The sequence below is a fragment of the Harpia harpyja genome, chromosome 22, assembly GCF_026419915.1.
Source record: "Harpia harpyja isolate bHarHar1 chromosome 22, bHarHar1 primary haplotype, whole genome shotgun sequence".
Classification (NCBI taxonomy): domain Eukaryota; kingdom Metazoa; phylum Chordata; class Aves; order Accipitriformes; family Accipitridae; genus Harpia; species Harpia harpyja.
This window is the reverse complement of record NC_068961.1, coordinates 5,981,171-5,996,391: the sequence shown is the minus strand read 5'-3', so window position 1 is coordinate 5,996,391 and position 15,221 is coordinate 5,981,171. Positions and strand designations below refer to the sequence as shown.

Sequence of the window (15,221 nt, the reverse complement as noted above, 5' to 3'; positions counted from 1 at the left end):
GGGCCAGTTAGTTTATAAACCATATAATCCAGTTTTATTGTTAATTCTCTCTTATGCAAAGAGACTTCTTCAAGAAAATTTTGACATATTTTTAAGGCATTTTTCTTTGACAACTTCAGAGTTACTGAGAAGCCACTCATTATCTTAACAGTTATTTTAAATGGAGGAAATCCTCTCCTTTGTATACGTACACACATGAAAAAACATCCCCTGTATCTCTAAAGCTTTATCCAGGATTTGTAGGGTTTTGTAGAGCACTGGAAATTTCCAAACTGGAGGAATATTATTTGAAAGATTCTGAAGTCCATAAAACAAACAGATACCTATAAAAAATTTAGCATATACAGAGAGCCTAATACCATGATGAACACTTCACAAACTTTCTTCTATTTATGAAATATATTTTGAGATAAAAGCAATACTAAGATAATATATCCAAGGAACGATAACTGCAGAATTTAGAGCATAGGCTTAGAAAAACCTTAACAAAAATAAACATAAAAGAAGAGAATTCCTAATGCTATGACACTTCCCAAGATGCCATCAAAATTCAGAAGTTTTCTCAGAGACCAAGATGCCATATGAAGACTGCTGTACAAAGTATATTTGCATTTACGCATAAGTACTGGCATAAACTCTTACATGTTGTTAACACTGCCATTAATAAGTACAGTTACTTCTGTAGGTCCGATGTATACATTTTGGAAATCATAGGCTATTTCTAAACCCTGGGACCTAGAAGCACTCAGGTCATGTTATTTCAAATCTTGTCCCAACATACGTGTAGACTGCCTCCTCTCTCCCCCATCCTGCTTTCCATAGGAAAAGAATGGTCTGGACAGCAGTAATGGTGCTACAGCAGACTCCAGAAAGCTCTCCTCTCAGGGCACTTCAGGGACCAGCCTGGACAGGGGAGGTTCTATGTGACAGATCACAGCCGCCCAGAAATTTTGCAGTGGTATAAGTGTGAGGTTTTTAGGACATGCAGCTGTTTCTAATAGTATGAAGACCCAGGTAACAGGCAGCTAAAACACACCAAAAGTTCTTTAAAACTTTGCATACAATTAGCAGGTAAAACCAAAACCTTTTTTTTTAATCTGTAAGAGAGAACTCTGGAGTTTTTTAATTAAAAATAAATAGTAGAACTGGCATTAGTATAACAAACAGTATAAAGATGCAAAACTTTTTTTTTTAACCTAACCCATAGAACCTAGAACTTCAATTTTATCTTGTTATTCTACAGTGCTTCCATGTGCACACACTAATTACCTGTTCTCTGTCACAAGTCACAAGTTCCAAAAGAGGGAAGGGGAATAACTCACTTCCTTTTTGAAAAAGACAAAGCCACGATAAACAGTAAACTGCAAAGTCAATGGTGAGTCAAACAATTTAAGAAACTAAATTTTACAATACTGTACAATTTGCAATCAACTGCCACATTAAAAGTTTAAAGTTCTAGAACACACAAAACCAGAATAGCAACACTACTTCTTGCTCTTTACTCTTAGATTTCATTCATAGAAAATGAAGATGTTCAAATTAAATACGGGAGAAGAATAAATATCATAAAAATATGATGTACAACAATAATAACAATGCAAGTTATTAGGCAGTGGAGTAGCAATTAGATATACTACAATACCTCAGTGGCCCAAATATTTTCATTTTCCTGACATATGTTCCCCATGAAACACTGGTTTTAATTTTTAAAGACTAGAAATTTATTGCATTGTGATACGCTCTTTGTGGCTCCATCTCCCCTGAGCAACAAAGCAAAGAACGTGTTGTTAGTCCAATAATAATATAATGCTATAGAGAGGATTCAGTCTGAGCATAAAAAGATCCACCAGTTCACATGGTTTAATTTTTTGCAGTAATGGTCTTGTAGCAGAATGATGACATTATCCAAGGTTATGTCACTTCAGAGGCATGCATGGGTCTACTCTTTTGCCCTGAAGAGACAGGTCAAAGAAGCTTTCTGTATGTAAATTACAAAACAAAACAAAAAAATCTTTACCATAGAACAATTTATTCAAATGGCATTATGTCTCAGGGTACGCATGCTCCACCTTAAATCCATTAATTTCTCCCACTTCAGACCTTCTGATACACTATAATCCCAATTTTTTCATTAAACACACATTATCTTTCACTCCATTCTTCTTCCAGTACTAGTGCAAATTTTTTCCTCTTCAGTAGAAGTGTTCCCAAATAAACAGTACCAGCATCAAACTCATAAAACATCCCAATCCAACAAAGACACTTCCCTCATGGCTGGTCAGTAATCAAATGAGGGTCTATTAGTTTGAATACACCATTTACATTACAGCCAAATGGACCGATTAAAGCAGAACACAATTTTAAAGACATAATGTTCAAAAAGATGCCCTAACACGAGCAGGCAATTTGCAGTATATGGCGATGCTGTGAAAGAGAACCTGAGTGAACTAATATTTATGCACAGCAGACAATCAATGCCCAGGAGTGAACAAGAGGGCTGAGCTGCTTGGCAGCAAACCCAATGAGTTCAGCACCCGCAAGCTCAGGACTGCTGCAAAGGACCAGCATGTACCTATTCTTTGGAGAGCAAAGGTTACACAGGGGCTGCTGGAACTATTACACCAGGTCAGAGAACGCGTATTAATGAGCTGGGAGAATGAGACACTGTATAACGCCGTACATATTATACAACGACAAAGGTCATGAGTAAATTCCTATGGATGTTAGATAGAAAGACTGGGCTGACAAATAATAAACTGGGCTTTCCTCTCAGTTGTCTTGCATTATCCTGAGACAAACTGCACATGAAACTTGCCCAAAAGAACGACACACAGGTACAGCAAAGGTGAAAACTAACAGCAGAGGAAAAAAGTAATATATGGAGTGCTGTACATAACTGGTGCCCAAAGGAAAGCTTTCAAGAACTAGAAATAAACCTGTTTCATCAGAGACACACAGTCTGCTAGAAGTGGGACTTATTTGATGACTTTTACAAAAATACTTCATATACCTCAAAAGGGAAGGAGGAAGAAAAGTAAGAATACATTTTAAAAAGAAACCAGCTATTATATATAACAACAGCAAAACCATACTTGGGAAAGAGCAGTGTCCACTTAGATGCAATTTTTTCCAAATTACAGCACCAGATTTATTGCCAAACTACTATGGAAAATGGTATTTATTATAAAAGGAATTAAAAATTATTAAAAGCTGCACAAGCACAGAAAGCATACATAGAGACAGCAAACACTGATACTGTCAATAGGTGTGCAACCCTTCAAGACGCAAAATATTGCCGAAAAAAAAAAGACAAAAGTTGTCAGCCATCAAAAAAAGAGCCACAAGAGACAAGCAATCCTCACTGGTTATTGAAGGAAAGGAAGTCAAAGTGAGATAAATAAAACAGGATGGTTTTCTCTGGTCTAAGTACCAAGAAAAATCTTGATGAAGGTTGGCAATACCTTAAGGAGCTTTGGGTCAGAACACTGTATTATCATTATTATTATTAAGGGGGAGGAAAAGGATAAATCAAGGTCAGGAGTCTCTGTCAGAACCACTGTAAGATACAAAAATGATCTTGGTTAAATACTTCTCTCTAGTTTTGTGAAAGTAATGAGGATCAATACGGAGAGGTACAGTAACACATAAAAGCAGCAGCAACAATCACCAGCAGTCTCTACATTGTGTGAAAGAAAATCAGTTGTCCATAACAAAAGCAATAGATATCAAGTTTGAAGCAAAAAGATATTTAGCTTAATTGTTTTTGTGTTGTTAGTTAACATAGTTCCTGTTCTTTAAAAGAGCAATGTTCATATTGTGAAAATTATCATCACCATTAAGGTCTTTTGCCAAGTGAAAAAAAAAAAAAAGTAAAAAATTAGTTAAAAATAGTAACAACAACCAATCCCCCCCCCCCCCAACATCAGAAGTATAAATGCCGGTATTCAAGAATCAGATTGTCTCACAGAGAAAATACACCAGCAGAACTCACAGAGAAGAATGTTGCTGGCAAACTGTCCTACCCAGACAAATTAAGGTGTCCTTAAAAATTCCACTCTCAAGAGTTCAATTAGCCAACTCACAACAAGGCTAGATGAATGAATTACAGCTACTCAGAATAAGAGCTGCAGAGTTGGGCCCAAGATGGCATACAGTGTAACTACTGCCAGTATGCAGAATAATAAATCCAGGGCTGTTAATGTTATTTTCCTTCTTAAGTAAAAAGAAAATTGGAATGCAGCAGCTGGAAATAGTGTTCTTATAAGGGAAAATTCTATACATCTTTTCTTTGTATGAAATTCTATTCCATTTATGACACCTTATTATTTACATTCAAAGCAAAATAATTGGAACTTTATACACAAAACCATGTACACAGCCAACAAATATAAAACCTTATCATCTAAAAACAGATTTGAAAATCTGCATTTAGGCACAGAAAGAGACTAATTTTTATAAATGGTCAAACTGCTGTGTGCATCTTTAAAATGACTAAACAGAACCTTTAGACTCCCAGCACCTTCAAAACATACCTCTCCGCTTGCTAAAGGTCCTCTATACAACTGAGTGTGTGTAAAAGTCAGAAAATGAAAGCCACATTATTAACAGTGGAAATCTGAAATCTCTTGGGATTAATTTATTTAGCATGTGTTTTTTTATTTTCTTTTAAAACCAAATGCTTTGGGTCTGGTGCAACTAATAAAGAAATAAATAAGCACAAAAAATACATTGCATTTGTGTGTAACTTACGTGCAATATTAAAATCAAATCATGGATCTTTCAGCTTGGGAGCATTCCTTCGTTAACTCCCCAGGGAGAAAAAAAGATCATTGCTAATGCTGCCCATGGCATTGTGAAATGTGTTAACCATTGCAGAAATGAAAAAAAATCCCTGTTCTACAGATGCTGAACTATGCTCCAATTCTGGATTACTCTAACCGCAAACAACAGGCAATCATGTGGATGGACAATCTACAAATCAATCATGGGAATAATAGAAGTTAGACTCTACATTAGTATGTTTGTTACGTCCTTGCCAAAATTTTCCTTGCTGTTAAATTAAAATGTTAGCTTTCAAGCATATGACAAATCTTATTTACTCTATTTATGGTTAGTTAATTCTCAATGAGGAGCTGTTTTACTTATCTCCAAAATTTGCTCACGAAGCATCTATGAGGTATTTTAATCTAATAATATCCTTAATCTCTTTGGTTTTGGAACAAAATACAAGTACAGAACACAGGGGCAAGACAGTATTTTTGTTTCCTTCTTTGTTCCCCCAAATCAGATGGAAATGGAGAATGGCAAGAAAGTAAGTTTCCACTACCTAGAAGCAGAAAATAGGCTTACAAAATTGCCAGTTCATAGCCTAAGAAGATTAATTCCTGCACTTAAGCCATAATAGAGGACAATCTAGAGAGGACTGATGTTTAGTTGAATTGGTGCTATTTGCTCTGATGCAGAAGAAATAGGAAGCTGTTTTAACCTCCCATTCACGCTGTAAAATAAAAGACAGCATGCACATAAGTAAACTCCAGCATGGAACTCTTACCAGTTTTCTTGTAACAGCAATCTCCTAGGCAACTTGTGCAAGGAAATGAAAGTAAGAGTACATTTTTGACTTCTGACCTTGTGACAATGGGTAGGTAACACTGGGGAGAAAGAAAACATGCCCAAACTCTTGTGAATCTCACAACACTGCAATGAATTTAACTGCAAGTTAATTTCTTCTGTATTATAGAACAGAGATTACCTGTGTGACGAGCCATGCAGGAGCTGGTTATAAGTGGCACACAAGCATCCAGCGGTCTTCTCCACACAAAGACAGCAGCTGCAAGAGCAGCAACTTCTGATCCCAGTTGCCTAAACTACTTCTCGCCCCTCTGCGAATGGTCAGAACAAGCTGGCATACCTGTGCCTGTACAGTCCAACACGACTTTGAGTTATGGTGAAGGTATCTTGCAAAACTAAGCTGCTTTAGAAACCATCTCTCTCAGATGTGCTTGAATATGCTGACTTACCTTATGTAAGGATGTTGTTTCACAACATTAAGGGACACCAGCAAGGATAATAATTTACATAAAATGGTCACTACTCCTAACAAAAAATTAAACAAAAATAAATACATGACTAAACTTTCTCTACTGAACTGTCATGTTCTCTGCATGTTAATTAAGCTTTAGTTCAGCTTTAAGCACAATGCTAAGAAACATCTTATCTTTGCAGCAGTTTTCCCAAGTTCATTAGTCAGTTAGGAAAGGTTAATATTATACATGCAGCTTGTAAAGAATATAATTTCTAATTTAAAATATTTTTGGCCCCCTACAAGTTTAAGCACTGATCAACAAAGGCAACATTCAATCCTGTTGTGTTCTGGTGGTAGGGTAGCTATTGGCTACAATTACATAACAAAAACACTTGTCATAGCTCAAAATACAACCTACAAGTAAGTTGAGAAGATAGATCTTAGGAGCATTACTCTAGCTGTATGTTTTGTACAAATTCAGTAGATTTTTCCTTCTGTATCTTCAGCGTTTGTATGTTTTTACAAGACGCTAAAATGACAGGATCAGATATTAAACAGTACAACTATAACAAAAGTATTTATTTAGGTATCAAAGGCCTCTAGCTTCTGTTCTGTTTTTTTATTTTAGCCAGCTAACCCTGTACTCTGCGTGTTGGATAAGCGCACACATAAATAGGTTTAACAGTTTTAATTATACTACATACTAGCAGTTATAACAGTAGTCTTCTGTAGGAAAAGACTAAAGCATTTTAAGAAAATGTACAGTAGTACAAGTTCTGAGCATTTATTGTTAGGATTTGCTGTAGGAAAGCAAGTAGAAATTTAACACTACAAAAGTGTTGGGTTAAAAAAAAAGTACAGCAGTACACCAAAAATTAAAATTTTGTTATTCCTTTTCCTCTGGTTTAGACCACGCAGTGAAGTGAGCACCACTTACAAACTATGTTAACTAAACCTTGCTGCATATGTATAATAAAGCAGGATGTAACTGCTGTACGCTAGCACAAAGGCTGTTTTTTCTATTACAGCTGGAGCTTCCTACAAAAAACAGTCCTTCAATTAATTTTACCTATTAAATAACAAGCCGTCTAGAGGTGCTGTTCACATATTTTACTTACTAAATGAGAGCATTACTTTCCAGTGTGCTAATTCCCTGGCAACTGGAACAAACCAGAAAAAACCTAAGACTTCATCCAACAGCTCAAAGGGAAAGTAATCCAAAAGGAGAAAACCTCAGAAGGGTGAACTGCATTGATTATAAGTGCTGAAAAAATGGCATTAGATAACACTCCAAATAATGATACAGAAGGACTCCAAATGAAAGGGATGAAGTACTTCCACTGGCAGTTCAGGGGGAAGAACTCCCCTATTGAAGGTAACCTGATATATCAAGGTGGGACTCAAGGACAATTTAATCAGTCTCAATTATGCTAAAGAGATGGGGGAGATAAAGTCACAGAAGATGAGACTCAGCAACACACTCACATAGCCTAGCCTTAGCGACTGAAGTATATGGATGCAGGTTCTACAGGGTAACACTTGGATTGTTTCCAAAGTCAAGAACCTTGTAAGTGCCTCAGACCTCATTTAAGGATTTTACACTCAGGTATGAAGTATTCACAAATAGTTTGGAAATCTTCCTATCAGAAGATATCTTACCTTCCTTAATCAAAAGCAACTATGTCAGCTATAGGAAGCAAGTTCATGGGACACATTAGATCAATTTAATGTTCACTTTTTCATCATTTATAGATCAATTCATATTTGTTCTATAAAATCAGCAAGGTTTAAGTGAAAACTTCCAAAAACATTCACATACATTTTCACGCACTACTTCGTTGGTGAAAATTATTGCAAAACCTAAAGCTTCAGTTTTTGAAAAATGCAACCAGCTATGGAGGTACTTAAAAAAGTTACAAAAGTGTAGTTTTAGATATCCAATACTGAAATTTTGTTTGTGATCTTTCAAAGGAAGTAATTTTATGCAGATTTCTATAGCTTCTAGAAATATGTATGTAATTCATTTATCATCTTTGATTAACACTAGGTGACATTAAAAATGTCATATGAAAATTAAAGGGGATCTTATTTCTCATGTAGGTTTACATCAATATAACCATTTGTCTCATTCAGAAGACTTGCAGCAGACAGATTCAGCAGAAAGCGTCTAGCCTGTGTGCCCTTTATTTCATGCCTTCCCTAAAATTATTCCAAATTTCTTGAAACATTTAGGAATCTTGGGGAAGTCCAAGCAGTCTCCTGACTGCCTTTTTGCCTCCTAAGGGTCACAACTCGTCATGAAACAAACAGGTTCACCAAAAATTATGTTAAAGTTGTGACACTCAAAGTATTTAGAGGCTGAAACATACTACAAGCCCTCTGAAAGGAAGTGTACATTATGAAAATCATCAAGGTGGTGTCCCTTTTACGCCTCTGTAGTGGAAGACACTTAAGAGTATTTTCAGTTTAATTTTACATATAATTATGGCTTTCATCACAGCTGAAAGATCACTGAAATACAACACATTCTTTCTATGCAGCTTTTTGAAATAGAAGAAATCACATCCACATTGTAGCATAACAGTAACTAGGGGAATGGAAACACAACACAACAAACATTTATCAGTGCAAAGGATGCCTCATATGTAGGGATAAAAATAAATTATACCAGCATGCATAAACTCTTCATGTTTATATACGGGGGGGGTTTTGTATATATTTATTTTATATATAAGCAACCAAAATGCCATAATTTGTCTGCTATTTTATTTGAATCCAGAAAGTGACAAAGTATCGAAGAATTATCGATCCATTATAATTACTTTCCCAGTATGAGATACAGTTTGTAATCTAGAGTATTTTTAATCCTTCTTCACTGTATGAACCCCAGGAGTTTGGAGACCTAAAACACGACTCAGAACCTCAATTTGTATTGGTTTTGCTTGTTTGGAATGTTACAGAAAGGCAATTTCTAAATATAGACAGGATAACATCTGAGACAAATGTCTTTAGTTCCTAGAATATTGGCCAAAGCTGAAGCACCTATCCTGTAAATGCCTGTGCATAATAAATTCACTTAAAACTGATACAGAAATCTTACGTATCCATATCAAAGCCTAAATATTCATACCGCTTACCTAGACTGTCCTGTTCAGGTGAGTATTCTGTGTGAAGCACATTTTCAAATTCTGCTAAAAAGCGGCAGCAACTAAAAAAGCTTTCCTAAAACTTCTAAATAAGAATGTAATTAAAATAATTGGTCCTGGATTAAAAAAAAAGAAAAACATAACCTCAGGCTATTTGAGACTCCAGTGGTGAAACTGAAAATGAAAGTGAAGAAATTCAATCGCTGTTTTGCATAGCGTATTGAGAGTACAGATTAAACAAACAGAAACCAAAGGCTCCAAAATGCTTGAAACAATTTGTGATAGTGTGAGTAAAGCCATTTTTGTTTTAAACCACGATAACTGAATTGCCTTCACCTGTTGTAGGCGTGAAGGAGGGAAAAGTGCACATTTCTCGGAAACAGAGTAATTCATCAGACTTCACAGCAGTCTTTCCAGAAACTGCAACAATTTGGGTTTTGCAGAAGGAAGGCGCACACCTCAAGTTCACACTTTTTAAGAGTCCGCCCACATCCAAAGCTGCTTCCCGTGTGATAAACCACATGGACTATTTCAAAAACCAAGTCACCTACAAAAATACTCCGTTATTCTCCAGGAAGCATGCTGCAGAAGGGCCTCATTCACGAAAGTAGTTAAGAGCAGACTTAAATACTGCCCTAGTCATACTATGACAAGACCCAATGTAGCTGTAGCACGGGAGGCGAGAGATTGCAGAACAACCCCGCAAAGCCGAAAGTCTACCGATACAAAAATCGGGAGGCGGCTATCACGGTGGTTTCCAGACTTTTCAGTTGGAGACTGCAACTCCAAACGCTTAAAAACGCTCTCCTGCACCCTGCACGGCACAAGCAACCCCCCGGGTACGGGGCCGGCCGGCCTCGGCCGCCTCCAGCGGAGCTCCAGGCGGCCCTTGGACTCCCCCGGCTCCGTAAAACTGGAAACGCGCCCTCCACACCCACCTTCCCCGGCTTTTCACCCCAACCTACCCCGCGCCTCTCTCCCCACAGCCGCCCTCACCTCGCTCAGTCCGCCGCCATTAAGGGTAAGCGCCCTGTTCGATCTCGGCCCCGGATTTTTTTTTCATCCGGGCGAAATCTGCCCGCGGAAAGCAGCGGGTTGGCGCGGACGAGGAGAAGGAAAACGAATAGCTTCCTGTGGCTTTAATCCCCTCAGCCGGCTTTAAGCAACGCCGCCCGGGGCGCCCTGGCCGCCCGCCCGGAGCGAGCCGGCCGTGAAGGGGCAGCCCGCCCCGGCCCGCTGCCCCCCGGCCCCGGGAGGCGCCTCAGCAGAGAGGCGGGGCGGCGGGGAGGGGGCCCCTCGCTGCCCGGCCGGGCCGGGCCGGGCGGCGGAGTGGGGCCGGGCAGCGCGGGGTCGGAGGGGGCCAGGCCGCGGCAGGGGAGAGGGGTGAAGGCTACACACCCAGCAGGAGGCCGTCCATGTCAAAGATGAGGTGAGTGACCGGCCGCAGCGCGGCCGCGGAGGAGGAGGCGGAGGACATGGCGAGGCCAGAGCAGCCGGGAGCCCGCCTGGCAGCGGCGGCGCAAGCGCGGTCGTGGCGGCGGCAGGAGCCGAGGGGAGCGGTGCAGCCGCGGGGCAAGGCCGGGCCGGGCCGGGCGGCGGAGCCGCGGGGCGGTCGGGAGCGGGTGTTGGCGGCGGGGCCTTCTCTGCTTGTTTTGTTGTTCTTTTCTTAAAACAAAGTCCGTTTCTCTTCGTGGGGCCTCGTGTGGTGGAGGACAGTTCTTTTTAAATCCCCTTCGGTACTGCTTAGGGGAGGGAGTGGGGAGTTGCTGGCGTTGTGACGTTCGGGACGGTGTTTCCTCACAAAACTTCTCTTTGCCTGTGTGGAGGTTTACGAGGATAATAGTACCACTGGATCACAGTTGGAGCCATAAACGAAAACGTACAAATCTATGTACAACTGTGAGGAAAGAGTAAAGTAGTGGCGTGAAAACCCGTCTCCTCAGGGTTGCTGAGTGTGAGAGTAGTTAATAGTGGGTTGTTTTGGGTGGGTTTTTTTCTGAAACGTTCAAGAAGTTCTGAAGTTGAAGAAACAAGCCAGTGTTCTTGAGACGAACCAAGTCTTCCTGCACGGACACATCATCTGATTTTGACTGGGCACTTGTGAGGGAAAGAGGTAACTCTCCTCTTCAGTCTTCCCTTTTTTATTTTTTCTTGCAGGTAACTAACCATTGGGCATCAAGATCGTTGAAATACCAGTTTCAGAAGCAGACATGAAAAGAGCTGTATCAGGCTCCCAAGGTGACATACTGGCTTGAAGATTTGTACTGCTCTGCAGTTCTGTGTGAAGGCAGTGATTAGTTGCAGCTTCGCGTAAGGGAAGTCCTGTCTCTTTTGTCTGTAGGTAGGCCTCTCAGCAATTCATTTTTTTTCTGACAGTGCTTTCATTTGAATTGGCAATACTTCACCATTTTAGCAAGTTAGCGGTGGTTGTTAAAGCCCTAACTGTAGGTGTCATACAGTCATATTTGAATTTTAATATATCCTCCTTACACATATTACCTACCCCCAAAACCTATCCCTTTAAAGAATCCTCACCCTATGTTTGTGAGAAATATCGTAGACACGAAGTCCTCATACCTTCTTCTGTCTTGGAAATAAGAAGACAAATAACACATCCTTGGCCTTTACTGGTATCTTTTTAATAATAAAACTTGACTTTCAAACAAAGTTTTTTGAGTTTTGGATTGGTTTTCTGGGGGTTTTTTGGGTTGGTTTTTTTTTAACTTGCCTCATTTTGTAATGATTGTTTGATAATGCTGCTTAAGCCCTGTCTATGTAGGCTAGGAAAAAGAGAGAGCACAGTGCCTTAAATGTCTTTTGAAAAAAGTCATGTGTAGTCATGACATGCATCTGTTATTTCTTGCCTACATTTAAGAAAATGGGACCTGTGCTTCCAGATGAAATTCTTTATTGTAACCTTACAATATGAGTGTTAAGAATGCACACAGCTGTTTTGTTTCTGCAGTAAACACTGTGCAACAAGTCAATATTCCAACTTGTTTCAGACAGCAAATGTGTTAGTTTCCTTGGTAGTTCACTTAGGTGGGAGCATAGCTAGAATCAATAGAAAGGTAAAATCCTCAATACAGTATGTCCAAAAAAGTGTGACTCTGTTAAAAGGAATAAAAAAATCATTATAGTAATTTCAATACTTCTAATGGTAGTATTCCGCTATTATAAGAAAGAGCGTGTTTCTACTGTAAGAGTGCATGCTGTTGTGGCAAAAAATTTCAAGACAGTAAGTAATGAGGTTGTATGGCAGTTGTACCTGAGGTGGATTCATTCACTTTGTAATTATCAAATATTCTAAAAAACCTGTCTTTAATTGTATTTGCTGGCATAGTAACACCTGTACTTGTTAACAAGAAAAAGCTACATCACTCAGGTATCTTGATTCATTGTTCTAATTAGAGAAAAGTATTTTGATCACAACTCCACCTTCTTCAAAAGGGGAGATGTTTACTATTATTAGCAAGTAAACCACCAGTTCATCTCAGAAAACATAAGGCTTATGCAAAACTTTTGCCTATTTAAAGTGAAAATAAATCCTAAAGACAACCTTTATGAAAAAAGCCCAAAAAATTAAAGTGTAATACACAAGATGAACCCTGTAGTGTTTAGTGTTAAGTGATCTGCGTTACAAATCTTACTTTGCAAATTTTGAGACTTGTCAGGTTACCCGACAGGCTGATGACTTCAATTTGCTTTGCTTTACTCTGGCTCATCGGTGATAATCAGTGTTATGTTAGCTTGATTCTTCAAAGCTGCATTCAAACACAGGAAAATCTTCCCACTGTAGACAAACTGTTTAGGTTTATTCAGCATGACTAAGTCTTCTTACTAACAGAATGAAATTGGGTGAAAGTCCAAGCAGAACTTCTAATTCATGGTGGAGCATAGTTTTCTAGATGCTCAAATAAGTGAAAATGCTGATTTAAGTTTTATTTGAGCTGTCTTAAATATTTGTCTCAAACATCTCAGCAGTACTATTTGGTTGTTTTTTTTTTTTTTTTAAGGAGTGAAACATTGAGAAATGTGCAATTGATTTTTTTGTTTATGACTTTTTTTTAATTATTTATTTTAAGCCTGTTCCAAGTGATGAGGACTTTAATAACTTTTGAGTTGTGGGAAGCATACTGTGGTGGAGGTACAGTGACCATGAAGACTGATAGTTAATTACATGCCTACGAACCTGATGTGTGCTTATTGAGAAGGGCGAACTTGGGTTACTGAGATGTAATCGTGCAGGTAGACTTGAATCCTGCAAAGTCTGAAGAACACAGTTAACTTCATGTACATTTTTAAATGAATTTAACTTGCTATCTGGGCATATACCAAAGCAGATGAATAAATATTTGCTCAGTTTTAAATTTTTTGGTGTTACATGGTATGTATACATGCTGGATGTCCAGGTTTTTTAATGTATATTAGCTGCCTATGGGTAGCCTTTCTTACCCCAAACAAGTCTATTTTCTCTGGCTTTGTAATAATGGGTTAAAATCACTTTGGTTTTGTTCTTACATGTGTGATAAGGTGAAAATACTCAGGTGTGTATCCATGGAGTTACTAAGTATGCAGCACAGTGTTTACATACACAGTCCTCATAACTTTTTTTAATCTTTGTGTGTTTGGGTTTTCTTTACCTCAAAGCTAAAAAGTTTTCCACATCACTGAAACTAAGCTCTTTTCCTGGAGAGTAAAAACTTCAGAATATGCTTAAGTGTTTTCTTAGGCAATACATGTGACTCAAAAATTGCAGTTTCCTATTTCACTACTTCATATTGTGCTCGAAACATGGATTCATTTACATATTTTTATACCATTGATAGGAGCATCAAGCACTATGTGTTTCACACAGAAATGACTGACTTTATTTTCTTGTTCTGCAGGCGCCTTGGCAAAGAGGATAAACAGATTATAATCCATTTTGGTTTGAATATTAAAAAAGAATCTAAAGACTTGAATAAATCCAGTAATTTAAAAGCTTTCACAATGATTTACATGATCAGCTGTTAAACCTGCTATTAGTAACAAATTACTTGGAATGACTTGGAGTTAAATGTAATTTAATTCATGTATCAGCTGAGATTCACAACAGTTGCTATAGTTGAGCCTATAAGCCCTCAGAAAAGGAAATCCCTCCCAGTTCTGGATGTCACCAAACAAGAGCTTGTCACCCTAAGAATATGAATTAAGTGAATTTTATTGTTTCAGTTCGTGTTTTTATGGTTGCAAAAGGGAAAATGAGCATATGTCTTAAGGCAATTAAATAATACAATACACCTGCTGATCTAAGTAATGTTTTATTGATTTCATAAGTCAAAAGGGGAGTATATCCTCTTTAATCAATCATGGGTCTTACAGCCAAGCAAGTAGGGGGAGGAGAGCCATCCGTTTCTGGATTTTGATACTTGCCACCAATTACAAGTGGGTTAGTTACAAAGGCAAGAAAGATGATGTGTTATGCTTCAGGAGAATAAAGTGAAGATGATATACGTTGGTCATCTATAAATTTAGATTAGGCACTATAAAAAGGTTCTTAAGCAGCAATGAGGGGTGAAATTCTAGAAAAGCCAACCAAGTACACGAGAGGGAACAGGGGATCTAAGATATTTTTAGATGTCAATTGCTGTGTTGATGGGATTATACAACAGAACGAACGGTTTCTGAAGCTGGGAAACGAAGCCTTAATGCCATGCTTCAGGGCCTTTTTTTGTTGTCATTAAAGTCAGTGAGAATCATTTTCTCTCCTCTATGGCTTGTGAATCAGCTTTTTGACATCATTTTTGGTCTTCCAGTAAAATATTGGCTGCACACAGGCAAAGTGTTCAGGTGATGAGCAGTGTCATTGTAATTGAAATCCTGAAGTGCTTAATGGGTGGGGTCCTGCTTAGCCTTAAACTATCAGAAAGATTAGGACAGAAGGGATTGCATCCCCAGATAAGATCTGAAGCCTTGTATCTTGGTTCACTTTTCCTGTGTGATATGGGCTTCCTCTGTAGGATCATTTGCAACTTTTATTTATTTATCTAACTTTCCATTGTTGCAGG

At 38.5% G+C, this 15,221-nt stretch overlaps 2 protein-coding genes and 1 long non-coding RNA gene across 9 annotated transcripts in view; 1 reads left to right on the top strand and 2 right to left on the bottom strand.

Moving 5' to 3' along the window:
* Positions 1–10,718, bottom strand: part of PUDP (pseudouridine 5'-phosphatase) — a 74,977-nt gene extending 64,259 nt beyond the window's left edge. The window contains exon 1 of the mRNA XM_052773849.1: positions 10,570–10,718. Coding sequence (XP_052629809.1) covers positions 10,570–10,648 — 79 coding nt within the window. The 5' untranslated portion in view covers positions 10,649–10,718. The remainder of the gene's footprint in view (positions 1–10,569) is intronic.
* Positions 5,931–10,466, bottom strand: LOC128135176 (uncharacterized). The gene is made up of 3 exons (XR_008232977.1): positions 10,168–10,466; positions 7,144–7,185; positions 5,931–6,096 (listed from the first exon to the last, which is right to left on the bottom strand). It is a non-coding gene; the product is annotated as an uncharacterized LOC128135176 (long non-coding RNA).
* STS (steroid sulfatase) overlaps positions 10,520–15,221 on the top strand; it is a 115,280-nt gene continuing 110,578 nt past the window's right edge. For 2 of the 7 annotated variants that reach the window (XM_052773844.1, XM_052773843.1), the window contains exons 1-2: positions 10,520–10,600; positions 11,329–11,508. The gene's annotated coding sequence lies outside the window, so the exon portion shown is untranslated. Of the gene's footprint in view, positions 10,601–11,328; positions 11,513–15,221 lie in introns of all 7 variants that reach the window. The other 5 variants (XM_052773841.1, XM_052773842.1, XM_052773848.1 and 2 more) reach the window with 4 other exon arrangements.